Consider the following 25,579-nt stretch of genomic DNA (forward strand, 5'->3'; position numbering starts at 1 on the left):
AGATCATTTTGGCTCCCCTGTGGACAATGCATAGGAGGGTTTCTAGTAGGTCTGGGGCTTTAACAGTCAGGGGGCTACTGTAGGTGAAGGTTGACAGTGCCCTGGATAGTGTGATAGTGATAGACACATAGAAAAGTAGAAAGATGAGAGATTTAGGTGGTAAAAATCAGGTGGACTTGGTATGAGGTTGACTGAGGGAGATTGAAGGAAAGGGGGGCACAGATGGCTTCTAGGTTTCAGGGTTGGATGGATGATGTCCCTTTCCCAGAAACTGGGAACACAGAAAGAGGACCAGGTTTGGGAGCTTAGAGCATACATGAGTTTGGTTTGGGGCAGGTTGAGTTTGAGGTATTTTGGGGCACCTCTAAGGCATATCATCAAGGGGTGACATCCAGAAATGAAGGAAATAGATGGGTCGAGAGTTCAGGGGGAAGTTTGGCAACATTTGAAATGCCAGATGTGACTCTTAACAGGTTGAGAAACAGGTTTGGAAGGGGATCCCCCAAAATCCATTGTCAGACGAGGAATGGGATCGAGGGTCCTGACTTCCCATTGTATCCCATAGCCAGGGTCTATATTCTCTTCTCCTGCCTGATTCAGTTGGTTCAGGGCCTTTCCAGGCAGCAAAAGGCATGACACCCTCCCCTGCTGAGTCTTCCATATGATTGAGGGACTCTGGCAGTGGACAGTGCTGACTCCGGACCATCCAGGAAGGCCATGTGTGTCAGAGCTTCCCTCACCATCAGCTTATCTGGACAGTGTCTCTGGCTGGAGAAGGACTAGGGTCCTGGCCAGAACTGGGCCACTGCTGGGGAATCCCAGGACCATTTCTGTTTGTGTGGCCTCTCAGCTGGATTGACCTATCGGGGACGGGATTTTAGGGACAGGTTCAGGGCAGTCCTTCTGCGTCAGATGGCAAGTTATATAGTAAGTGGCTTTCTAAAAATTCCTTTAAATGAAATGGGAGTTGGCTATACATGTGTGCAAGATTGTATCATTGGACTTCTTCAATTACAAACGCCAAAAATCCAACTCATCCAGCCTCAGGTTGACTCATAGCTGAGGAGGGTGTGGCTGGCCACATGCAGGGAAGATGGGAGGTGGGGCTCAACCAACATCCATCTCACTGTGTGACCGTGCCACCACTGTGTGTGATGACGCCACTCTCAGTTCCCATTGGCCTGCCAGCAGGGCCGGCCCTACCCCAGCTATGGTGACTGAATACATTTCATGCTCTCGTTGGCGAGGCCTGGGTTACAGGGCAGAGAAATGGAAATTTGAAGAGAGGTGGTTCCCCAAAGGAAAGTAGGGTTGTCATCCACCACAGAGACTCCACATGTTGAGGCAGCTGACAGTGCACGGTGTGCATTTGGACTCAGGGAGATCTTGCAGTAGTTCTATGCCTGACTTACATGTCAGAAACACCACTGTGGACAAACTGATAAGGATTTATTGCCATTTATTAATTTTCCTTGTTAAGAACTAAATGCTAAAATGTAGAATGGGGGGGGCGTCTGGGTGGCTCAGTCGGTTAAGCGTCCAACTTCAGCTCAGGTCCTGATCTCATGGTTTGTGAGTTCCCCGTGTCGGGCTCTGTGCCCGACAGCTCAGAGCCTGGAGCCTGCTTTGGATTCTGTGTCTCCCTCCCTTTCTACCCTTCCCTCTCATGCTCTGTCTCTCTCTCTCTCAAAAATAAATAAACATTAAAAAATAATAAAAAAATAAAATGTAGCATGGAATTTCAAATCATCGAACCATTCCATTTGTAGATCAGGAAGTAGAAGTTGAGAAATTTGCCCACTGCCTTCAAATCAGAAGGTGGAAGAACCCAGGGGTGCCTGGGTGGCTCAGTCAGTTGCATGTCTGACTTCAGCTCAGGTCATGATCTCTCAGCTCATGGGTTTGAGCCCCACATCAGGCTCTGTGCTGACAGCTCGGAGCCTGGAGCCTGCTTTGGATCCTGTGTCTCCCTCTCTCTGTGTCCCTAACCCAGTCACATTCTGTCTCTGTCTCTCTCAAAAATAAATAAACATTTTTTTTTTAATTAAAAAAAAAAAGGTGAAAGAACCCAGCTCATCTGACGTAGACTGGGGCTCTTTCTAGTGTTGAAGTGGGGTTTTTTTAGGTGTTTTCTCACTGTTTCAACTGCCTAGCCACAAGGAGTGATTCATCCCTTGGACCGCAGGTCAAAGAGCAGGCACAGGCAGGTTATGGCCAAAGGTCCCTTCTTGGTGGTGGCCCAGGGCCATCTGCATGGTGGATAGTGTTATGCAGGGGTCTGTTGACAAGAGGAAGACCCTCACTGTTGCATCAAACTGGTCCCAGTAAACAGGAGGCATTGGCCCAACTCTCAGGCTTCCGCCCTGGTGCTGCCTTCGTCTGTCCTCGTGGCTTCCTGGGTGTTCACCATCCTCCGTCTTGTTTCCTGGTGGGGCCTGGATAAGGATGTAGCTCTAGGGCTGTGGTACTTTCTGGATTATGTTGGGTTATTTCCTACTAGGGACAGTTGTGCCCCTCTGTCTTCTCCGTTGGAAGAGAACACCCAGGACTGTGGTGCCAGTTTCAGGAAGAGATAGATAAATAGCACAGTTTTGACTTTTACCTCCAGTTTGTGAGGGAATAGGTATTTGACCCAGCTTGGCAGAGCCAGCAACAACGTGTTGTAGAAAGAGCTCTGGGCTTCGAGCCTCCAACTTACAGGAGCCTTTATGTTCATTCTGGCACAGGCTTCTTGCCTTGGGTGGGTCACGTCCCTGAGTCTCTGATCCAGAGAGGGAAGGCTGTCCCCATGAGGGGCTTCAGGGAAGTTCGAAAGCGTGAATGATATATTAACAAAATGCTGGAGGTCCGAGGAGCTTGAGGGCAATTCTCACCAACTCCTAAGGGCTCAGAGAGTGCAGTGGGGCTCTTCTGAGTTTGGGACTGAATTCCTCTTTCATTCTGACCATCTTATCGTACATCTTTCCTCCTGCCCTTCATATATTTGAGGATAGCAAGTTAGTTCTTCCCTCCTGAACTGTCTGCCAGCCCAAACTGACTAGCGTGCTTGGTCTGCGCCTCATGCTCGCCTCCTGGAGGCCCCCTGTCTGCCTGTTTCTGCCTGGGGCCGTGTTCTAAGTGGTCACCCAGCCTGGCTCACACCTCCTTGTTCCCTTAGGCTTAGCCACAGTGTCTACTCTTGTCCCTGCCTCTCTCCTCTCGGTGAGGCTGAAACTCCATGGTACCTCAGGTACATCGCGCAGCTTACGGTCCTCGCTTATTTCATCTTGGCAGGGACTATCATGGGCAAGTAGGGCAGGCATTATCATGCTCATTTTACAGATGGAGGACCTGGGGCCCAGAGAGATATGATCTGCCCAAAGACACAACTGTCTAACAGCAGAGCCAGTTCTGGAATTGAGGTCCTCTGAATTTAGTCCAGAGTTCACTGTCAAATGTTAACTCATAGGCACATGTTGGGGTGGGGATGCCCCAGTCTCACCAAAGAAGGCAAAGGGCTTGAAAGCAGGCCCTGGGACCCCCTATTCATAGCCCCTGGATCAACCTTGCATAGCTTCAGTCTTAAACTAGTGCATCCTTGTATAACGACAAAATACATAATAAGCCAGACAATAGAGACTGCTCCCTGGGGACCATTGTATTGGACCCTGATCTGTGCATTCCTCCCTTCCACATCCCCTGAAGTTGACATCATTAATGCTTATCATGATGGATATCATCTTAACCAGATCCAGGGGGATGAGTCACTTCTGGAGAATAGGACTGCGGAGGGCGCCTTGCTCCCACACCCCTGACTCCACTTACCTGGGAGTGAGCATCAGAGGCAGTGCAAGGTACCAGCTGATATTGCTACTTTCCAGAGGTGATGAAGTGTATTACCCAGCAACCTTAGAGATGTTCTGTATCCCGGGGGCCCTGCCTGAGTCAGTCACAGCATAGTATCAACTCCTCAGTAAAGAAGATTGCTCAGGCAGAGCAAGGGAGAAATGACAGCAATTGTTGGGCATGGAGCAGTCCAGAGCTGGGCTCTCCAGTTTACTGGCCACTTGCTTTCTGCCTCCTGAAGTGACACAGGGAAAAACAGGGAGACGGGGTAGGGGTGCTTCCCAAAGCTGCCTGTGGAGTTGGTGCTGGAAGTCTCTGATGGCAGCAGGCTGAGCACAGACTCAAGCCCTGTAAGTGGAACTTCCAAGGTCTCTATTGGAAAGGCAACATCCAGAAGACACAGTGACCAAGCAACGGGTCCAACTCTGGGCTCCTCCATCCTTTTACTCCACTTCTCTCTACCTCCACTCCCAGGGGAGAGAGAGGACATCATTTCCCTTTAATCTTCTGTCCAAGCATGGCTACAAACACCTTCTTTGGGTTTCCATTAGCATAGCTGCCATAGGCTGACCTTTCCAAACGACATTACTAAATATAAAAGAAGAACAAAACAAAGCTAAAGATAGAGAATAAAAGCAGCCTGGCTCAAGAAGTGCAGACGACTGGTTTGTTTTTAGGGTTTTCAGAGTACTCCGCCGCAGGAGATACCTATCTCCAGGCCAGCATAACGCTGCATGCCCTTCTGCTAGAGTCTCGGCTTCCTAGCTCTGACCTGCCTTCCTGTGTAAGGCAGCCCTTAGGACCCATACTACCATGGATCTCCTCCAAGAGAGCTAGACTACCTCCTGATCAAGTGCCTGGCCCACCCTCCTCTCTATCCAGGGTTTGCTGGCTCCATCCTTAGGTCCCAGGGGATTAGCACCTACATAACTGTACCCTGTAGGAGTTCTGTCTTATTTTAAGTAAGCCTTGCAGTAGGACCCATCTCTTGACACACTGCTTATGCCCCAGCTTAGCCTACAGCTGCCATTGAAGCGCTGGCGGTCCTCCAACATCTGATCTTGTCGGGAACTGTACAAGTCTCCCTGCCTGGTTCCTTCCTCCCACTGGGCTACAAGAATAGAAACTGATAAGAAGTGGGCCTGGTCAATGGGAGTTTTTTGGGTGGATTAAGGAATAGATTGGGTTTAAAAACAAGAACCAAAAAAACACTGAAGTCATCTATTCTTGATGCAGGAAGTAGATGTGGGCCTGGTCATAAAGCTGCATTTCTAGCCTACAGCACTGCCTCTGTGTCCCGCCTGGCATATGAGTGATGCCCAGGGGCCAGGTCTCCACACTCCATACTGCTGCCTGCCAGCATGTACGATGCTCCCATTTCATACCAAATGTTCAGATGGAGACACAAAAAATCAAAAGAACCACCACCTCACAAGGGAATGTGGGGGCAGGATGGATAGAAAAAGGGAGGTTGTCATCAGTTACAGCCTGCTGTCCTACCTTGCTAAGGTTGGAGCCCTTTAGAGAAATTTGCCCAGTGCAAAGTAGGCTTCCACGCCTGCAGCCCAGGCTGTCACCTTCATGGCCCCAGAGGCTCTGGCAGACATTCCACCTGGGTAGCTTGGCTGGGCCACGGGGACTGAAAACCTAGAGTTCCTACCAGCCCAGTGGAAGAGGTGTGGCACATCCCTGGGGCAGATGACAGAGCCTTGCTCTCACCTGTACCTTCAAGCATGATGTGAGCCCTCACTGAGTGGGCATTCTGCTCCTGGCTTCCAGCCCCTGAGCTGGAAGAGGGGAGAATCCCAGAACAGGTGCTGATGCACTCTCAGAGAGCATTGCTTCCGGACCCACCTGTCCCAGAAGTTCTGTCAGCATTCTTGGGGTCATAGCGTGTTCTCTGCATTGGAGCATTAGGCCAAGCCCATCCCATAATGCCACCCAGTAAGAACTGGTGGCTTCCCTCTGGTTTGCCAAGGGCCTGGAACCCTGGTGGGTTGTGCCCATGTGATGACAGTACATACCTGTTGTGCAGACTTTCTTGCCAGGGGAGCAGTCAGTCACCCTGCTTCCTGGGCCTCTTTTTTGCAGGTCTACAGTACTGGCAGTTGGGTTATGACCTCTTTTCTGGCATTCTCTCCCCTATCCTCCCATCCCAGAGAGGATGTGGGGATAGATGCTAGAGTTTTAAGTGAAGTCCTTCAACTCAGCCTGGGCCACGGCCTAGATGGAGTTTGAACCACAGAGACTGTGGTCTGGAAACTTCTAGAAGAATAGCTTCTTCTTTCTCTGGGTGTGCACTGGCAAGACTTGTATCTGCCCTCGCTCAGCCCCTTCTTCATCATCCCCTTCTGGGGTGTAGTGGCCTGAACCTTCTTGCAGGTGGAGGGATGGGAGACCCCACGCAGAACCCCTTGCCGTGGTCCAGGCTTGGAAAGGGGCAAGAAAGGGCTATGGCAGAAAGCAGGAATGCCAATCCTGTTCCTTTCCCCAAAGTGAGGGAAAAAGTGGCCAGAAAGTGGTCAGGAATTCTGGTTTTGCTCTCCAAGGGCTGGGAGAAAGAGCACTGGTTGGGAGTTAGAGAGGGAAATGCCCTGCCCCTCTCCACCATTTTTCCTGAATTATAGCTCCTTTAGGAGCATTTGCCCTTTGTCCCCAGCCTCTGGAGCTTCCTTCTCAGTCTGCTGGCTCCTGCCTAGGATTATTGTTTCAGGAAGCTGTCTGGGTATGCTGAGTCATGTTTTCAAACTGGCTGATTCCCTGCCACACGGGTGCAGGTGTTGGGGAAGAGAGGGTTGAACGTTACCTGGAGAAACCACGTTCTTCCCTTTCGCTCCCCCTGGGAAGAGGGATGGAGTGCAAAGAGACTCTCTCCTAAACCTTCTCTTAGACCCACTCCCTGCACCCCAGTGTAGAGGGGAGTGTGTATGTTTCTGGGAGCCAGTGTTGAGGAGCATTGGATTAATACCTGTTTCTGAGAAGAGCAGGGAGGCTCCCTTTTCTTTTTCTTTTTTTTTTTTTTTTTTTTTAAGTTTATTTATTTATTTTGAGACAGCACACAGGGGTGGAGGAACAGAGAGAGAGAAGGAATCCCAAGTAGGCTCCTCATTGTCAGCATGGAACCGGATGCGGGTCTCAAACTCGTGAACCATGAGATCGTGACCTAAGACAAAATCAAGAGTTGGATGCCTAACCAGCTGAGCCACGCAGGTGCCCCAAGGAAGGCTGTCTTTGGTAAGAGTGAGTTTGATGCAGAGCATGGTCCTTTTCCCCAAGGCGGCTCTAAATTGAAGATTGACTCATCTCTTCCTTCTTGGAGCCCTCAGCTCAGTCCTCCACGGGTGCTCTGGCTGGTGGATATTGCTCTGGTATGCACCTCCAATGGCCTCTGGGATGGACTGTGGAAACACGTCAACAGATCCCACCTCTTTAGAGGGCGAGGCCTACAGTTGGGACTTGGAATGCTAGTCTCTGAGGTCAGCTGCCTCATGGCATTCCCGTGGCAGGGCAGCCCTCCTAGAGTAAGCCTGGCGAGCAAAATCAAGGAGCCATGCGTGGCAGGCAGGCTGGAGAGGTTGAGGGAGCCCTCAAAACAGAGGAACTCCTTTCTCTGCTTTTTGACAGAGCAAGAGCCACAAGGCCATAGAATGAAGGGTTTTGCTAACGGGCAATGATGCAGCTATACAAGGAGGGAGAGGGACTGGGGTCCTTTCCATGTTGTTGGCCACTCCCTGGTGGCAATAATATCTATTGAATGAATGCATCCTCTGCCTTTCTCTTGAGACTCAAAGCATTCCCCAGACATCCAGACAAGTGCAGAAGGAAAAGGAAGCCCTGACAGCTTTTCTGTGGCTCTTCATTATACATCTATGGTATGACTGTGATCTGAACCACAAGCAGTGATGAATGGCCAAGCCACCTGGCACTTTGTTATCTTTAAAGAAAATCAGAGCCGGATTATTGGCACCCTAGTCCCCTGTTCCGTGGGAGGTGATATGGTCAAATTTAATTGTCCCAGGGAGGCAGAGTTGGGCACTAAGATCTAAGCTCCCAGCTTTCCAGACTCCTCTCTGGCTTGCCCTGGGCTACCATTCATTTATCCCACTCCTGCTTCCTCCAAAAGTCCCCAGAGAAACTGATTTATTTTCTAAACTCCTACCTTCAGGGTCTTCTGCCTGTCTCCTGCCTCTCTTAATGTCTGAGGTTTTTCAGGCCTATGGAGAAACTCCTTTAACCGTGTCTTTGGTAGAATCTTGCTGCTGACTGTGGCTAGAGAGCCCATAGACAAGTATGGTTGGGCCTAAGGGAGCTGTTTAGAACCGGCTCAGGGCAGGCCTTGTGTTCCATATGGTATAATGAAGCGGCAGCCGGGGAAGATGTGACAGGCCCCGTGACCTGCACGCTCTGCCACAGGATAGACCTAGCGCTCCTCTCCGCACAGTCTGGGGTAAGGGTCAGCCAGGGCAGACCTGACTATGAGACCTCAGGTCAACATGTCCACCCCACCTCCCTGGAAGCTGCTCCCTGACACTGTGGGGACAAGGGGCAGTGCCTATGGGAAAGGAAGCTCTGTAGCAAGACGCTGGTGGTGCTGACCCAGGGAAGGCTGGAGACAGGGTAGGGTGCTGAGGAATCTGAGCCAGGGCTTTGTAGTGGGGGTTATCCTCTTGATGCTCACCCAGCATCATAGGGCTCCAGCCCAGAAGAGTTGCCCCAAACTGGGACTGACAGAACTGTGGCTCTAAACATATCCAACCCAGGAGCACAGGCTCTGAGCTAGAAGCTTTACTCCTTTCATCCTTACAAAAACCCTTACAGAGATGGATGAGATTCCCATTTGACAGATAAGGACACAGATCAGAAAAGTTAAATGGTTAATTTCTTGTCAGCTATTAACTGACAAGAATGTGAGCAAAGCCAGAATGTGAGTCCAAGTTTTTCCAGGCGCTTTCTTCTTTTGGGAGGCTTCACTGGAAAGGGTCTTTGAGCTGGGGCAAACAGATGGGAGATCTTTGGAGACTTGGCTAGGGAGAACTGCAGCTGGTGGCCTGCAGTGCCTAGGGGAATGACTGAAGAGAGTTCCATTTTAGCAGTCCCGGTATGTCCCTGCTGACAGAAACTTAAGACTTTGGCCGTTTATACATACATCTTTTCCATTGCCTCTGACTTGCTAAATCTAGTTTGAACCTAAGGCCACATGTTTCTTGGTGGTCCACAAGAAGTTGGAGAAAGCTTTTTCACTTCTAGAACTGGAAGAGTGGGGGCAGAATATAATCATCACTTCCATCTGCATACTTATATAATGATTTATAAAATGATTTCAAAGCATTTCTTCACTACCATGACTTCCTCTGATTCTTATAATCCTGGGGTTGTATATGGAGATGATACTCAGCTAGACAAGTATTTTTTTGATGTAGGCCAGTGCTAGGTCCTACAGTGATACAGAAATGATAAATTAAAAGCATGGTCTTTGTACAACTAGAGTTTGTATTTTGAGTGATGGAGATAGACATGTACATGTCTTTCTAGGCTCTTTATACGATCTTAATAAACATGGGCCAGATTTGGTCTGTGGTCCAAACTAGTTCATAACCCCTAGAGGGTAGGGTATAGGGAGAGATGAGGCTTAAGAGGGTGGCCTGGTTTAGGGATCTCTGAATGCTATGCTAAAGAGCCTGATCTTGGCCCTAATGGGCGCCCTATCTCATATGTTTTTGAACGCAGGAGGATGATGAGTTTGTTAAGTCTGAAGTGCCGTAAGGACACGCTGAAGAGGCAGTTGAGAATGTAGGTCTAAAACTCAGAGTAGAAGGCAGCAACAGATTTGGAAGGGGGTGGGGGAAAGAAGCAAAAAGGGCTGAGGGCAGAACCTTTGGGATGCATTACAAGCTGAAAGAGACAAGCAAGTGTCTGATTCAAGAAAGTAGATTGCGATGACTACTACTGAGTGTTCACCACTACTAAGTGGTGGACAGCAATCCTCTCTATCTCAGAGAGGAAGAGGGTGGAAGGAGGATTGCTTTCATCGGATTGTTCGAGAATCTTGGCCTGACAATGAGAAAAAATGAAATATGGCCTTTTGTAGCAACGTGGATGGAACTGGAGCGTGTTATGCTAAGTGAAATAAGTCATACAGAGAAAGACAGATACAATATGTTTTCACTCTTATGTGGACCCTGAGAAACTTAACGGAAGACCATGGGGGAGGGGAAGGAAAAAAAAAAGGTTAGAGAGGGAGAGAGCCAAAACATAAGAGACTCTTAAAAACTGAGAATAAACTGAGGGTTGATGGGGGGTGGGAGGGAGGGAAGAGTGGGTGATGGGCATTGAGGAGGGCACCTGTTGGGATGAGCATTGGGTGTTGTATGGAAACCAATTTGACAATAAATTTCATATTAAAAAAAAAAAAAAAAAAAGAATCTGGGCCTGAAAGGAAAAAAGTGGCTTGCTGCCTGGTGACAGCCTGGACTAGAATTTGGCTCCTGAATCCACTGCTGCTGCTCCTCTTCTTCTTCTTCTTCTTCTTCTTCTTCTTCTTCTTAAGTTTGTTTATGCACTTATTTATTTAGTTTATTATTTTGTTGTTTATTTAAGTAATCTCTACATCCAACATGGGGCTTGAACTCATGACCCCAAGATCAAGAGTCACCTGTTTTTTTTCTTTTTTTCTTTTTTCTTTATTTAAGAGAGAGAAAGTGGGGGTGGGGGTGGGGATTGGGGAGGGGCAGAGAGAGAGGGAGACACAGAATCCAAGGCAGGCTCCAGGCTCTGAGCTGTCAACACAGAGCCCGACGTGGGACTTGAACCCACAAACCGTGAGATCATGACCTGAGCTGAAGTCGGCCACTCAACCGACTGAGCCACCCAGGCTCCCCTTTCTTTTTTTTATATATTAGAGTTTCTTCTGTCTTTTTTTTTTAAGTCTATTTATTTCGAGAGAGGGAGTGCACAAGAGTAGGGGAGAGGCATAGAGAGAGAGGGAGAGAGAGAATCCAAAGCAGACTCCATGCTGTCAGCACGGAGCCCAACACAGGGCTTGATCCCACAAACAGATCATGACCTGAGCCGAAATCAGGAGTTGGAGGCTCAACCTACTGAGCCACCCAGGCATCCCAAGAGTCGCCTGCTCTTTTGACTGAGCCAGCCAGGTGCCCCAATCCACTACTCTCCTGATATAATTGAAACAAAAACCTGGGCCTACTGTAGGCAGGCTGGGGACTCAAAAGAGTCAGATGGGCCTTTCATCAATGGTGTCCTTGTGGCCAATGTGCATTTTTCTCTGGCCAGATAAAAGACGGTGAAAGTCACGTGGTATGGAAGAGGGGCTGATGGCTTGGGTGGCCTTCTCCTGTGAAGGCCTAGTCAGACCACATCTGAAAAATCCTGTTTGCATGTCTGCACACCCCATCCCTACCCTCAGGGTGGACTGTACTGAAAATGGGGCAGGGATGGGAGAACAGTTTTAATCGGGACTCTTGATCAGCTTACCTCAGGCTCTCTCAGTCTGCTTCCTTCAGAGTTCTGGCTGGAGTTCTGTGAATCTTGTTAGAGATGGTTTGATATGCCTTCCCAGGAGACTGGTATTGGCAGGGATCCTCAGTTACTTGGTACAGATGGTTTAATCCAACTCATCCAAGTCAAGATGGCACTATAAATTTATATCTAAACACATAGCAGTAATATACAAAAAGATAAAATTCTAAAAACATAGTCATACACTCCCCCTCCTTCCCCCCACACAAAACCACAAACATCCCTGTAATGAGAAATGGGGCAGGAACACAAAGAGGAGACCAGGGCTGAAGCTGTAGACCTGCTGGTCTTTGAGTCTGGAAGCAGGCAGGAGCAGCTGGAAATCTGGGGTAACAGAGCTATAAAGTTCTCCACATGAAGCATAGAATTAGAGTTTGTACACTGCTTGAACTCAGGGGCTGGAAAAGTAGGTAAAAAAAAGTTTCCAACCCTGCTCTGGGGCTATGACTTATAAAGATGCTTGCCTAGGGAGAAAGAACCTCACATCCTGGACCTAAGCTGAGTGAGTGCCATAAGAGTTGATCCTAGAGCCAGAGGACCTGGGGAGACAAAGGTGAAAACCTCTAGACAGGGAGGCAAAAGTAAAGTATAACAGATAAGATGAATTTATACACTAAAGTTTAGAAACATATGGGGCAACTAATGAGAAAAAAGGAACCAATACAAATAAAAAAAAATTTACCTCAGAAGAAATGAAAATAACAGAGTAATTAGAGAATGTCTTTAGAGGCGCCTGGGTGGCTCAGTGGGTTAAGTGTGGACTCTTTTTTAAAAAACATTTTTTTAAACATTTATTCATTTTTGAGAGACAGAGCGCAAGCAGAGGTGGGGCACAGAGAGAGGGAGATATAGAATACAAAGCAGGCTCCAGGCTCTGAACTATCAGCACAGAGCCCAATGTGGGGCTCAAACCTTGAGATCATGACCTGAGCCAAAGTCGGATGCTTAACCGACTGAGCCATCCAGGCACCCCCAATTGCGAACTCTTGATTTCAGCTTAGGTCATGATCTCACAGTCTGTGAGATCGAGCGCTGCATTGGGCTCTGTGCTGACAGTGTGGAGCCTGTTTAGGATTCTCTCTCCCCACCCCTCTCTGTCCCTCCCCTGCTCACATTCTATCTCCCTCCCTCCCTTCCTCTCTCTCTCTCTCTCTCTCTCTCTCTCTTTCTCCCTCTCTCTCTCTCTCCAAATAAATAAATAAATAAACTTAAAAAAAAAGAGACCCTCAAAGAGATAAGGAAACGTTAAATCCATTAAAGAAAATAAAGGAAGCTACAAAAGGAAAAAGAAACAGGAAGATGTCAGTATGAAAAGTACTAAAAATTCTAGCAGTGAAAAATAGTGTCATTTGAATTTGAAACAATAGATAGAACTCCAGCCTGGACACAGAATTCATGAATTGGAAGATAATATCGAGGGCTCCATCTAGAACACAACGTAGATGTGGAGGACAGATTGACAGGCTTGGCATGTACCTAATAGGAATTCCAGATATGGGTCAAGAAAACGGCAAGGAATTAATATTTGAAGAGAAAATGGCTGAAAATTCCAGGACTGAAGAGACAGCATGAGTACCAAACAATAAATAGATATCTAGGCATAATATAGTGAAACAGCAGGCAAAAATAAAGAGAAAATGTTAAAAACTACCTGAGCAAACAAGAATTCAAAGGAATGACAATTAGGCTAATGTACACCACATCAACTTAGACACCAGAAGATGATAGAGGGGTATCTTAGGGAAGCTACAACTCTCCACCCCACTATCATTCAAGAACGAGGTAAAATTAAAGGTATTTCTGAACATGCTAAGGCAGTTTTATCACCTACAGGCCTTTGCTAAAAGATCTACTAAAGGTATACTTCATCAAGAAGAAAAGTAAATCTGGGAAAAGGAGCAGGTTGTTAGCACCATCAGGGGGCACAGAAATTGACACATAATGTTGATAAATTTAACTATAGGACAGTATATCATGATGCTTTCTGCTACAAGTAAAAGAATAACCCACAGTGACTTAAACTCTAAAAAAATACTTAATTTGCTTATGATGAGAAATATGGAGATAGGAAATTCCAGGGTTGGGGCAGTAGTCCAGTATTGACATGAAGGACCCTAGATCATTCCATTTTTCTGCTCTGCCATCCTCAGGGTGAAAGATCTCTCTCCTTATGGTTTTGAGATGGCTGCTGCAGCTCCATGCATTGTGTCATTACCCTGTAGCATCCCAAGCAGGAAGGCAAGGAGATGCTAGCTAAGAGGAAGTTTTGAATGTGCCTCTTTGTTAGGAAAGAGAACCTTTCCAAGAAAGCCCCTGCAGACATCTCCTTATGTCTCATTGGCCCGGGCTGATCCATCCTTAGACCAATTCCAGATAAAAGGGAACAGACTTACTGTGCTTGGCCTTGACTAGGCTTGCCTCATCTCCTGGGACTGGCTCCTTTGTTGCCTGAACAAAATCAGGACTCTGTTGGCAAGAAAAAAGGGGAGTAGCTGCTGGTAGGCAACCAGCAGTGCCTGCCACAGATGACGAAACACACAAAAATCCAGTGTCTAATTTGTTTTTTAATTAAAAAAAAAAAAAAAAAGTTAAAATTGTTGACCACATTGTCAGGGAAGAATAAGGTATAATGAAGTAGGGAATTTCATTGTTAAAGCACACCAAGTTGTTGCCTTGTTCAAGGGGATAGCGTGGCTAAAAACTTGCAGACTTCATTTTTTAAAAAATGTATATATGCTAACAATTTAACCACTAAAAAAAGAGAAATATAATTTTTAAGACAGGAGGAAAAAGAATGGGGGTATCAGGGAGAACAAAGCATGCCAATCCAACAGAAGTCAGGAAAAGAAAAAAGAACTAAAGAAATCGTAAAGAGAAAACACAAAGTAAGGTAATAACAGAAGTCCAAATACATAAATATAATGGATTACATTCATGTTTCCAAAAAAAAAAAAAAAACTCTATCATATTGGGTAAAAAGCAATAAGTGGAAAAAAAAAAAGCAATAAGTGGTCTGGAGCTTGGAGACGCCTATCAGTGAGACTCAGGGCCTTATCAGGAAAGGCTTTTAGCCTTTGTCACCAGGTGGTTCTGTTCTTTAAATGACTTTCTGTTCCTTGCCTCATCTTTTCCTCTCTTCCCAACTGTTTATGTCTGGCCTTGTCTGCTCAGCTCTTGAGATAATGTTGTTTTTCTAGACTTTTCTTTCTTCCCTAGTATGGATATGTATAGTGAATTCCTGGACCTTTCCCTGATGAAAACAAACCACGTTGGGACCCCATGAGTGTGGAGCAGAGCTGGGCCAGAGTGGAGCACATCGTGGTGCTCCCTCTGCCCCACCCACTCCCACACCTCAGAGCCCAGCAGTCCTCCCCCAAGAGCCTGCCTCTTAAGGGGCAACATTGGTCCTCTCATAGTGAAGACTGGTGGTTTATTTTTTAGGACCTAATTTAAAGTTAGCGAGAGTGATGGCTGTGGATTTGAGGAAATTTGTTCGCTCATGAGCTCTGGTTTCCTGACTGCTAACTCTGAGCAGCAGCAGCAGCAGCAGCACCAGCAGCAGCAGCAGCACCAGCACCAGCAGAGCTGAGCCCGACTGGATGTCAAGTCAAGGAAGGGAGGCGCTCAAGAGACAGAGGCTGCCCGAGGGTATATAACTGGGGTGCAAGGAGGGCCTGAGTCACTAGGATAACTGTGATGGGCCTGTGCCAGAGGCTGGTGCTAGGATATTGCAATGAGATGGCTTCACTTAGCTGAACACGCGAAGGTGAAGCCACCAGTTCTCAGGCACTTCAAGGGCATGCCTCACTGGGTTTGAGACTATCAGGTCTCTTCCTCAAAACAATGACTGCCCCCGCCCCCCTTTGCCCCAGGCACCTTCTGCCAGGGTAGGCAGGGAGGCAGGGAGTTTGCTGGGTTGCTAGGTTGGCCGGGATCTGGGGCACGGGGAACCTTTCAATTGTTGTACCCCAGTTAGTGGGAAGAGCCTCTCTGGTAGCCAGTGGGTGCTTGTGGCAGGAGCACTGGCCTTGGAGCCATCAGGCCTGGTTGGCATTAAAACTCCGTCACTTACTGTCTGGATGACCTCGTTCAGTTAGTCTTGAGACTTCTGTGAATACTAAATGAGAGGCTATGCCCCCAAATGCTCAGAAACTCATATAGCATCATGCAGTGTGAGTAATCTGTGGTTTGATGCCTTCATATTAAGACTCTGGAACACGTCCTCAGGCTGTGTGACAGTGGGTGGAAAGAGGGTACTTTGTCAGCGTCTTGCTGGGTTTTTTTTCCTTCTCCCCATTCCTTCCAGATTCAAGCCCACCCCCCCCCCCCCTCCATCCTCCAAGCCTTATTTTGACATTTCTTTTCTCTGCCTGCCAAGAAGATTGTGTTCAGCTGCGCTGGTCTGAGGCTGTGCTATCCTGTGCTTCATTAGGTTAATTCGATGGCTTGTCTTCTGGGAACTGACCAGAGGAGAAGTTCTAAAACCACCCTAGCCTCCAAAAGCCAATCCTCTCTGTTCTCCTTTTGGAGCAGCCTTTGCTGCTCAATCCCATACACCTCCTTTTCCTCTCCTCTACCTGTAAACTAAAGGCCCCCTTTAGCTTGTATTGGTTGCTCAAGCGTGCATCCCTTGATTGATAGAAGGTGTAGGGGAGGGAGACCATCCATTCTTCAAGGCCCATGCTGCCCCTGATGTTCTGGATTCCGGTCACCAGTTCCTCAGTTCATTCTCAGCATCCTAAGCTCGGTCAGCCATTTAGGGGACATTTATTGTTCAGCAGTCTTACCAAATATGCTAATTTGTGACCGCAAACCAGGCAGCATTGCTCTGCCACCTACTAAATTTCTCATGTGACTTCCCTTCTCTCTTAGAAGCCTGTTTCACATCTGGTCTCTGTAAATCTCCAACCCCAACAATGAAGAGACCCTCATTTTCCTACTGCCGAATCCCTCCCTGTGTCTGTGCCCTGACTCTGCTTTGCTTCCTGTTTCTTAGGCAGACCCTCTCCGTGTAGGTCCAGCTCCCACCCCTTCTTACTATCAAGGATTTGGCTTCTCCACTGTATTCTTTTTCCTGCAGCATTAACTTTTTCCTCTACCAGCATACAAATATTCTGCAGTATCTCTCAACTTAACCCCCATTCCACTTCATTCCATTCTTAATTTCTTTTTTTTTTTCTGGCAACACCTTTATTGAGTTATAATTCACATACCATACAGTTCACTCATTTTGAGGGTACAATTCAGTGGGTTTTAGTCTACTTACATGGTTATGCATCCATCACCACAAACAATTTTAGAACATTTCATCACCTAGAAGGCAACCCCATACCCATTAGCAGTCACTCCCCAACTCCCCCTAGGCAACTACTGCTTTATGGATTTGCCTATTCTGGAAATTTCATATCATGTGTATACACACATGCTCTCTCTCTCTCTCTCTCTTTCTCTCTCTCTCTCTCTGTCTTTAAAGAATGAAAATAGGGGTGTCTGACTTCAGCTCAGGTCATGTTCTCACAGTTGATGGTTTGAACCCCGCGCGGGTCAGGCTCTGTGCTGACAGCCCAGAGCCTGGAGCTTGCTTCTGATTCTGTGTCTCCCACTCTCTGGTCCTCCCCCGCTCATGCTCTGTATCACTCTCTCTCAAAAATAAATAAACGTTAAAAAAATTAAAAAAAAAAAAAAAGAATGACAATAGGAGCACCTGGATGGCTCAGTCAGTTAAGCATCCGACTCGTAATTTCAGCTCAGGTCATGATCTCATGGTTCATGAGATCGAGCCCCACATCAGGCTCTGCACTGAGCATGGAGGTTGATTGGGATTCTCTCTCTCCCTCTCTGTTCCTCCGCTGCTTGCTCACTCGTGTGCACTTTCTCTCTTGCTGTCTCTCTCAAAATAAATTTTAAAAAAAGAATGAAAATAAAAAAGACTGTTTCCACCACCTAAGTTAAGGAGTAATACATTACCCAATACTTCTGAAGCCTCTGTAAGCCCCTCCTTGATCTTACCTACCTTCCTGTCCCTTCAGAGGAATTTCCCGAATTTTACATTATTTCTTTGATTTTCTCTATTGTTTTATCTTCTATAAATAGAGAGAGGCATATGCTTAGCTTTGCATACTTTTGAACTTTTTATGAACTCCGACTACTGGCATTCATCCATGACTTACTTTTCTTGCTCAACATAGTCATTTTTTGGTCATATTCATCCCTATTGATGTCTGAAACTAGAGTTCAATCATTTTTTCTATATGACATGAATGTACCACAAATTACCCTTTTTATTCTGAGGGACATTTGGGTTGTTTGCATTTTTCGGTTATTACCAAGTGGTGTCTTCAACATCCTTGTATGTCTTTTGGTGCACATGTCCATATGTACCTGGTAGTAGAAATACTAGAGTTGATTACACACCTGCCAGGAGGCCTAAAATTTTAAAGATAGAAAATTTCAAGAACATGGAACAAATGGGACTCTCATATACCACTGGTGGAAATGTAAAATGCTACAGCCACTTTGAAACACTGTTTGATAATTTCTAGTAAAGTTTAGCATACACCTTCCCTATGACCCAGTAATTCCACTCCCAGGTATTTACCCAAGAGAAATAAGAGTAAGTGTCTACAAAAAGACGTATACAAGAAGTTCAGGGCAGCTGTATTCATAACAACCCAAAATTGGAAGCAACTCAGATTTCCAAACATGGAAAAGAACAGACTACAGATACGTACAGTATGGACGAACCTCCAGAACACTCCACTGAGCAAACGAAGCCAGACATACAAGAACACATAATAGGTGTTTCTATGAATTTCAAGAGCAATTAAATGTAACATATGGTGACAGAAATCAGAAAAGTGGTGGACTGCAGGATATTGATGGGAAAGGAGCACAAGGGAGCTTTCTGGGGTGATAGAAATTGCTCTCTGTTTTCTAATGGGTGGCTACACAGATGTGCACATAGGTAAAAATTCATCAAGCTTTACATTGAAAGACCACTGCATTTTATTGGATATGAATTAAACCCCAGTGGAAAAAATAGATTGTCCCAAGTGGGAGTGAGATTTGGGAGGGGGGGGGGGAATGAAACAGTATATTTAACCTGTTGTCAGGCTTCACCTTAAGCTTTAAATCTGCTTAAAATGACAAGCAGGCTAAATTCCCTGGATTTGTTATTCAGTGATTCTAAATATTTAGCCTTTCAATGAGAAAGCATTCATTCCCACCCATACCTCAGGAAGATTTATCTCTGAAGATACTCACACAAAGGAAGTCATAAAATAAATTAGCCCAGGACAACTGAGGAAAATTTCTACTCTTGCATTCTGTTCCCACACCATGTTTTTTTTGTGAGAAAGATGGTTTTTAATTTCTCTTTTAAAAAACACAAAACACCACTGGGATATTCTTATGTCTGTCTTTATTAGGTAGTACCACATTATCTTCCAAAGCATTGTACCAACTTATTGTCCTAATAGTGATGTGTGAGTGTTCTTAATACTCCACATCCTCTGCCAATTCTTGGTACTGTTAGTTTTTTTTTTAATTTCCCCACAAAAATCCTGGAAGACAGTGCAAGCAATAATGTCTGTGACATTGGCCATAGCAACATTTTTCTAGATATGTCTCCTGAGGCAAGAGAAATAAAAGCAAAAATAAATTATTGGGACTACATCAAAATAAAAAGCTGCCCAATGAAGGAAGCAATCAACAAAACTAAAAGGGTTAGTATCCAAAATACATAAAGAACTTATTATACAAATCAACACCCAAAAAACAGATAATCCAATTAAAAAATGGTCAGGGGCACCTAGGTGGCTCAGTTGGTTAAGCTTCCGACTTCAACTCAGGTCATGATCTCACAATTGGTGGGTTTGGGCCCTACATCAGGCTCTGTGCTGACAGCTCAGAGCCTGGAACCTGCTTCAGCTTCTGTGTCTCCCTATCTCTGCCCCTCCCCTGCATGTGCTCTGTCTCTCTCTGTCTCTCAAAAATAAGTAAACATTAAAAAAATTTTTTTTTAGTTGGCAGAATACATAACAGACATTTCTCCAAAGAACACATACAGATGGTCAGCAGACACATGAAAAGCTGCTCAACATCACTTATCATCAGGAAAGTACAAATCAAAACTACAATGAGATATCACCTCACACCTGTCAGAATGGCTAAAGTCAACAACACAAGAAACAAGTGTTGGCAAGGATGTGGAGAAAAAGGAACACTCATGTACTGTTGGTAGGAATGTAAACTGGTGCAGCCACTGTGGAAAACAGTATAGAGGTTCCTCAGAAAGTTAAAAATAGAACTGGGTTGCCTGAGTGGCTGAGCCAGTTAAAGGTTCCACTCTTGATCTCAGCTCAGGTCTTGAGGTCGGTCGTGAGTTCAAGTTCTACATTGGGCTCTGTGCTGCACAGGAAGCCTACTTAAAATAAATAAATAAATGAATAAATAAATAAATACACATTCATATATACATATATACGTGTGTGTGTGTGTGTGTGTGTGTGTGTGTGTGTGTATGTATGTATATCTAGTACTACCCTATGATCCAGCAATTGCACTACTGGGTATTTACCCAAAAAATACAAAAACACTGATTCAAAGGGATACATGCACCCCTTTGTTTATTGCAGCATTATTTACAATAGCCAAATTATGAAAGCAGCCCATGTCCATCAATAGATGAATGGATAAAAGTGAAATAATTCAGTGAGAGAAAGACAAATGCCATATGATCTCACTCATAAGTGGAATTTAAGAAACAAAACAAATGAGCAAATGGAAAAAAAAGAGACAAACCAAGAAACAGACTCTTAACTATAGAGAATAAACTGGTTACCAGAGGGGGGTGCTGAAATAGATTTTTTTTTAATTCCTCCAAGAGCCCATTTTAAAATGTAAATCAGCTCATGATTTACAAACCCTGCCATCAGATTCATAATAAATCCTAATCCCTTCAAAGCCCTCTGTGGTCACCCTCAGCCTTCTGTGCCTTCGTCTCTGACACCCTCACCACCCCCGCCTGCTTCATGGGCCCATTTGTTCTATGTTTATCAGGTCAGTCTTGCTTCCTCCTCATTCTCTTTGCATTCTTTGTTCTCTCTCCTGGCTCCCTGTAATTTCCCTTTGTATTTGCCACTAGACCAGAAGCTCTGTGAGGACAGGATGGGTGTGTCCTGTCCCGCATTGTCCCCATGCCCAGTACTAGCCCTTTAAGTATCTGCTGAATGAACAAACAAGTCCCCAGCAGCCAGGTGGGTCCGGAAGAATGGTCTACTTCCCTTTTGGGTACCAGAGCACGTGCCTTCCCTCCAACTTTGTTCTCTTGGTGTGTGTGTGCCTGGGCTTCACGGGAAAGATCAGAGCAGCTGTGAGGGAAGAAATCAGAATTAGGCAATGAGCACCTGAAGGGCACGCGGAGTCCACTGGAGGAAACAAGATGCATGAAAGTACTTCTCAAGGGTCAGCACTGGGTGACTTCTGGGGTTTGGGGTGTATGTTGAGGGGCCTCTGATGTTTCTTAGTTCCAGGTAGCAACAATTCCTCCCTGTGTCTCTGCCCTCGACACATGTTGAGCTGCTCAAGCTCCCAGGAACAGCCTGGCCATGGGGTTTGCAAAGCAAGGGCTTTTGCTGGTTACCCCACTTCTCTGCCTTTCCCCAACACATTGATGAAACCAGGACTTTTCTTCTCCCCCACAAGGTAGCTGGTTACCTCAGATGCCCCCTTTGTTGAGCTGGAATCCCAAGGAGTTACTTCTCCAATAGGGGAGACATTTCCTTTGGAGCCTCCTGTGCCAACTTCTGCCCAGCCCCGACCTTCAATGGCCACCATGGGCTGCCCACCAGAAACCAGGTCTCCCTGGAGAGGCTTCTTGGAAAGTCACCGCCTCCCTTAGCCACTTGCTTTGTGGTTGGCTCTCGCTGGGTCACAGGATGTTAGGAGCAGGACCCTGTAAAACCAAGTGCTTTTCTTCAGATGTTGGGCATAGAAAGGGGCAAAGAGGGAATTGAAAGAGACAATGACCTGGCTTCCTATTTACAGACAATCAGCCAAAGGCTATGCCTGGAATCTCGCCTTCCAAACAGGTGCAGTAAAAAAACATCAGAAGCAAAGCACCTTGGAACCCGTGCTGTTGGGCCCCCTGGGAATCAGAGCCAGTCACCCTGGGTGAGACATGTTGGGGAAGCTTTGCTTTAGGCCCTAGAAACCACCTCTGTGTCTGCTTGTCACTCGTCCCGGAACCCCTTGGTAGTTGGAAGAAGTCACAGGCCTCTTTCTGTGCCCTGGCCGGTCACAGGCTTTGGAATCAGATAGACCTGGACACAGATATCACCTCCACTCACAAGAGTGTGACCTTAGGCAAATTCCTTTACTTCTGTGATCACTGTTTCCTCACCCAGAACGGTGTCTTCCTTATTGGAATGTGCTAGTTCCATTCCCCGATGGCTTTGTGGTTTGGCTCGGCTCCAGAAATTTGAGCTGCCATGAGTGGAGAGGGCAGCTAAGGTCCTTGAACACAGTCTGAGAGGCCTTCTCTGAAGCTGCTGGCAGCAGCCAGAGGACCCTGGAAGGGCTGGCTGGAGCTGGAGCTTTCAGCAAAGGGCTGTGGTGCCCAGGGGCCAGGTCAGAACTGGGGCTAACTGGATTTGGAGAAGAGCTGGTGGGGACAGGCAGGCAGCCAGATTTAAGTGATCCCTATGGCATGGAGCCAGGGCCCAGGGCCTCCACTCTCAAACTTGTCCCTGACTTTTGCCTAGCCTCCCTTGCACATGGCATGGATCCAAATTCCTTTCCTTAGGGCCCCTCCCTAAACTGCTAGCCTCTTCTTCCTGCTATTGCCCACCAGGGCAGCCTAAGGCCTCAGATTGCCCATGTCCCCAGGGACCCTGGCATTCACTTCATCCAAACATACAGATGAAGGTAACTGTCTAGATGACTGTGTGGTTGGGGCTCTGAGCCCAACACCCCTGCATCCTGACACCAGAGCTGGAAGGATTGTTAATAGTTCACTGAGCTAACCCAGGAATGCTTCATCTAGAGCCCACACCGGGGAGAGGAGAGGGCAAATCCCAGGGCAGAGGCCCAGCCCTCCCCCATGGACCCCTCTCTTGCCCAGAAGGGTTTCTCACAACTCCTCAGACGGTAGAGAGCACCAGGGTGGGGAGCCATACCTGCAGGCAAGTCTCCTGTGATCTTTTCTCTGGGCCATTTTCTCTTCAGTTTCACCTGGAATTAACCTCACACAGCTGGACTAGGAACTTTCTGAACCTGGTTCTTCCAGTGACTCGCCATGGACTCCAGGGAAATCACTTTATGTCCTTGTTTACTTTCTGGCTAATAAGTGAGGAGAGTAGGCTAATCTCTTCCTCTGCAGCCCTTGAGAGCTATCTGTGGGTGGTGAGAGGAGAGAGCCCTTTCTTTTGTTCACCCTTTGGTTAAGTGGGCGTCTCCTCTCCTGCTAACTTGTCCCCTCTGGGACTTGAGGGTGGGGCCGGGAAAGAGAGAGAGAGAGAGTGAGTGTGTGTGTGTGCATGCACGCGTGCGTGTGCGAGTGCAATTTATCTGCACATTACTTTTCCTCTCTGCAATTTCAGGGTCATGCTGCGGCAGCTTGGCGCCTGACGAGAGCGAGGGGGAACCTGCCAGGGGATTACTGCTAGCGAGAGCTAACAGCAGGACAGCAGGCCTCAGGGGAGTGGGGATGGGCAGAGCAGCCTGTGAGGCTGGGCCAGCAGCACCAAGGAGGCCTGGGCCCTGGCAGGGAGTTCGGCACACGCTCAGCTGACCCAGACGGCATTCACAGCAGATCCCCACTGAGCAGCAGCTGTCCCCAGGCCCTGGAGGACCTCTCAGCAGGAGCAGGAGCTCCGTGAGCCCCTCTTCGACCACAGTTGGGGCTGTGACCATTGGGAGAAGGGAGCAGCGCCTTGAATGGGAAGCGGAAGGGCAGAACCTAATGCAAGGAGGATTTTGGTCTCTGCAGGAGAGTTTTCTGACACCCACAGAGCTTCCTGGGTTTCTTCTCTCAAGACTGGGGCATCGTTCCCTCCCCTGGTGAAGGGTTTGGCCCAGGAGGGCCAGTTGAGGCGGGGACAACTCTTGGATGGAATCCAGACCACTTGAAGCTCATGTGCTCTCTGCTGTGATTGAGGTTCAAAGGCTTCCCCACTGCAGGGGACGAGGGGCCGCCTCCGTGTCTGCTCATGAACCACAAGGACTCCGAATGCTCCAGACTGGACCGTTTCGAGCCACCAAAGAGGGGGGCCCCTGGAGCTGGCAGCCAGCAACCCCAAGGGACTAGAGGGCTGGGATGGACTGACCTGCCCCTCACCAGGGCAGTGGGAGAATCAGAGCCTCTGTGGCCCAGCTAGTGACAGAGAGACCTGATGAAGCCATAAGCAGGGGCCCGAGTGGCCCAGGGACAGGGGAGCCACTCCTGCCTACGTGCTTTCTCCTTGCCTAGAGGGAGGGTGTGGTGAGGGACCCCTGCCTCTGTCCCCTCCTCAGCACGTGCCCCTATGCCCTTTGCACGTGGTGCCAGAAGAGGCAGGCTACGCTGTGGCTGGCCCATCAGTGGGCTGGGAAAGGAGTGGCCACGGTGACACCCCACTGCCCACCAGGTTGGTGGTCTGGCCCCCCAGGGCGCCAAACCATGAAGTGCTCCCTGCGGGTGTGGTTCCTCTCTGTGGCCTTCCTGCTGGTGTTCATCATGTCACTGCTCTTCACCTACTCCCACCACAGCATGGCCACCTTGCCCTACCTGGACTCGGGGACCCTGGGTGGGACCCACCGGGTGAAGCTGGTGCCTGGCTATGCTGGCCTGCAGCGCCTCAGCAAGGAGGGGCTCCCCGGCAAGAGCTGTGCCTGCCGCCGCTGCATGGGTGACACTGGAGCCTCTGACTGGTTCGATAGCCACTTCAACAGCAACATTTCCCCTGTGTGGACCCGAGAGAATATGGATCTGTCTCCAGATGTCCAGAGGTGGTGGATGGTGAGAGCTACAGCCCCTCCTGCCTCCCCTTTGCTGCCCCCTCGGTCCCCCGGTTTGGGAGTCACTCTTCAAGCCCCTCTTGGATTTGGGCATTCTGCCTTCTGGCCCCCAGAGCCTTGACAAAGTATTCGGTCCATTTGACCAGAGCCATCTGGTAGGGTCACAGATTCTGAAAGGCAGAGTGAGCTTTGGCCTGGAAGGAGAGAGAACCACTTTTTAGTGCCTGTAGGGGCTGAGCAGACACCAGAAATGCCTACTAGGCCAGGGAGGTAACACAGGAGATACAGGCCCCAAGGAGGAAGATGCTGAGAGGTAAGCACCATGGCGGGGAGAATGTCTGCCCTTTATAAAGGAGGCAACCCCTCTCAGCTGTAGCAAACTTGTGCTGTGCAGGGATGTGACCCATCACTGCTGGATCTTCTGACCCCTTAAGAGAACTTGGAAGTCCACAGTTTTTTGCTAAATATCCTAATTTGTAAATGTTGGCTCACAAGAATTTTAAACACCATGAGGGCCACTCACTTAGTTTTCTACAATTGCTGGAAGAGGCTTTCTTCTGGGCCAGGATAAGAAAACATTGTGAGTTTCTTTGGGAGATAAGGGAGGTGAGGGGCAGGGGATGAGAGGACAGGTATGCCCGAGGCTCCCTGCTTTTCTGGATCCTGTCACCTTTCTGCTCCTTTTAACTCCCTTTACCTCATCCTTGTCATCTCTGGAATGTCACTCCCTAGGCTCTTCCTGGACCATCTGATTGCCATACTGTGTCAGGTGGAGCAGTGTCAGTGCTTAGCCCAAGGGCCCTCAGGCCACCTTCATTCCCCGCTGGGGGACTGGGGAGTCAGCTCCTGGTTTCCCCAGCTGGAAAATGGGGAAGATGACGACTCCCCACTCTTTCTCACATTCAGGGAGACAGTGAGGAGGAGCTCCTGTGATCAGGCTTATCAGAACAACTCACAGATCCTGCTTCCTGGCTCAGACTGTCCAAGTCCCTAAGAATGGGGAGGTCTACAGAGCAAGGATCACCAGGAGCCCCAGGGGCCATTCCTGTGGCAGCCTGGAGCGCTCGAAGGGTTCCGCCTGTTAATCATAGTCACAGCCCTCATTTTGTGAGGAAAATCAAGGTTCAGATAGTGCATAGAGCTTGCCTGAGGTGGTGGCCACCTAGGACCAGAGCAGGATCCTGGGCAGAAGTAGACCCATGGGTAGGCCAGGTTTCCTTCC

At 47.9% G+C, this 25,579-nt stretch overlaps 1 protein-coding gene and 1 long non-coding RNA gene across 5 annotated transcripts in view; one reads left to right on the plus strand and one right to left on the minus strand.

Moving 5' to 3' along the window:
* Positions 1-25,579, plus strand: part of ST3GAL2 (ST3 beta-galactoside alpha-2,3-sialyltransferase 2) — a 48,340-nt gene that overhangs the window by 8,986 nt on the left and 13,775 nt on the right. For all 4 annotated transcript variants that reach the window (XM_060650172.2, XM_060650171.2, XM_060650174.2 and 1 more), the window contains one exon: positions 22,962-24,358. In XM_060650172.2, coding sequence (XP_060506155.1) covers positions 24,020-24,358 — 339 coding nt within the window. In that variant the 5' untranslated portion in view covers positions 22,962-24,019. The remainder of the gene's footprint in view (positions 1-22,961; positions 24,359-25,579) is intronic.
* Positions 18,853-22,949, minus strand: LOC132690160 (uncharacterized). Its single transcript, XR_009615281.3, has 3 exons — positions 22,539-22,949; positions 21,079-21,316; positions 18,853-20,732 (listed from the first exon to the last, which is right to left on the minus strand). It is a non-coding gene; the product is annotated as an uncharacterized LOC132690160 (long non-coding RNA).

Source organism: Panthera onca, chromosome E2 (assembly GCF_046562875.1).
Source record: "Panthera onca isolate mPanOnc1 chromosome E2, mPanOnc1 haplotype 2, whole genome shotgun sequence".
NCBI classification, from domain to species: domain Eukaryota; kingdom Metazoa; phylum Chordata; class Mammalia; order Carnivora; family Felidae; genus Panthera; species Panthera onca.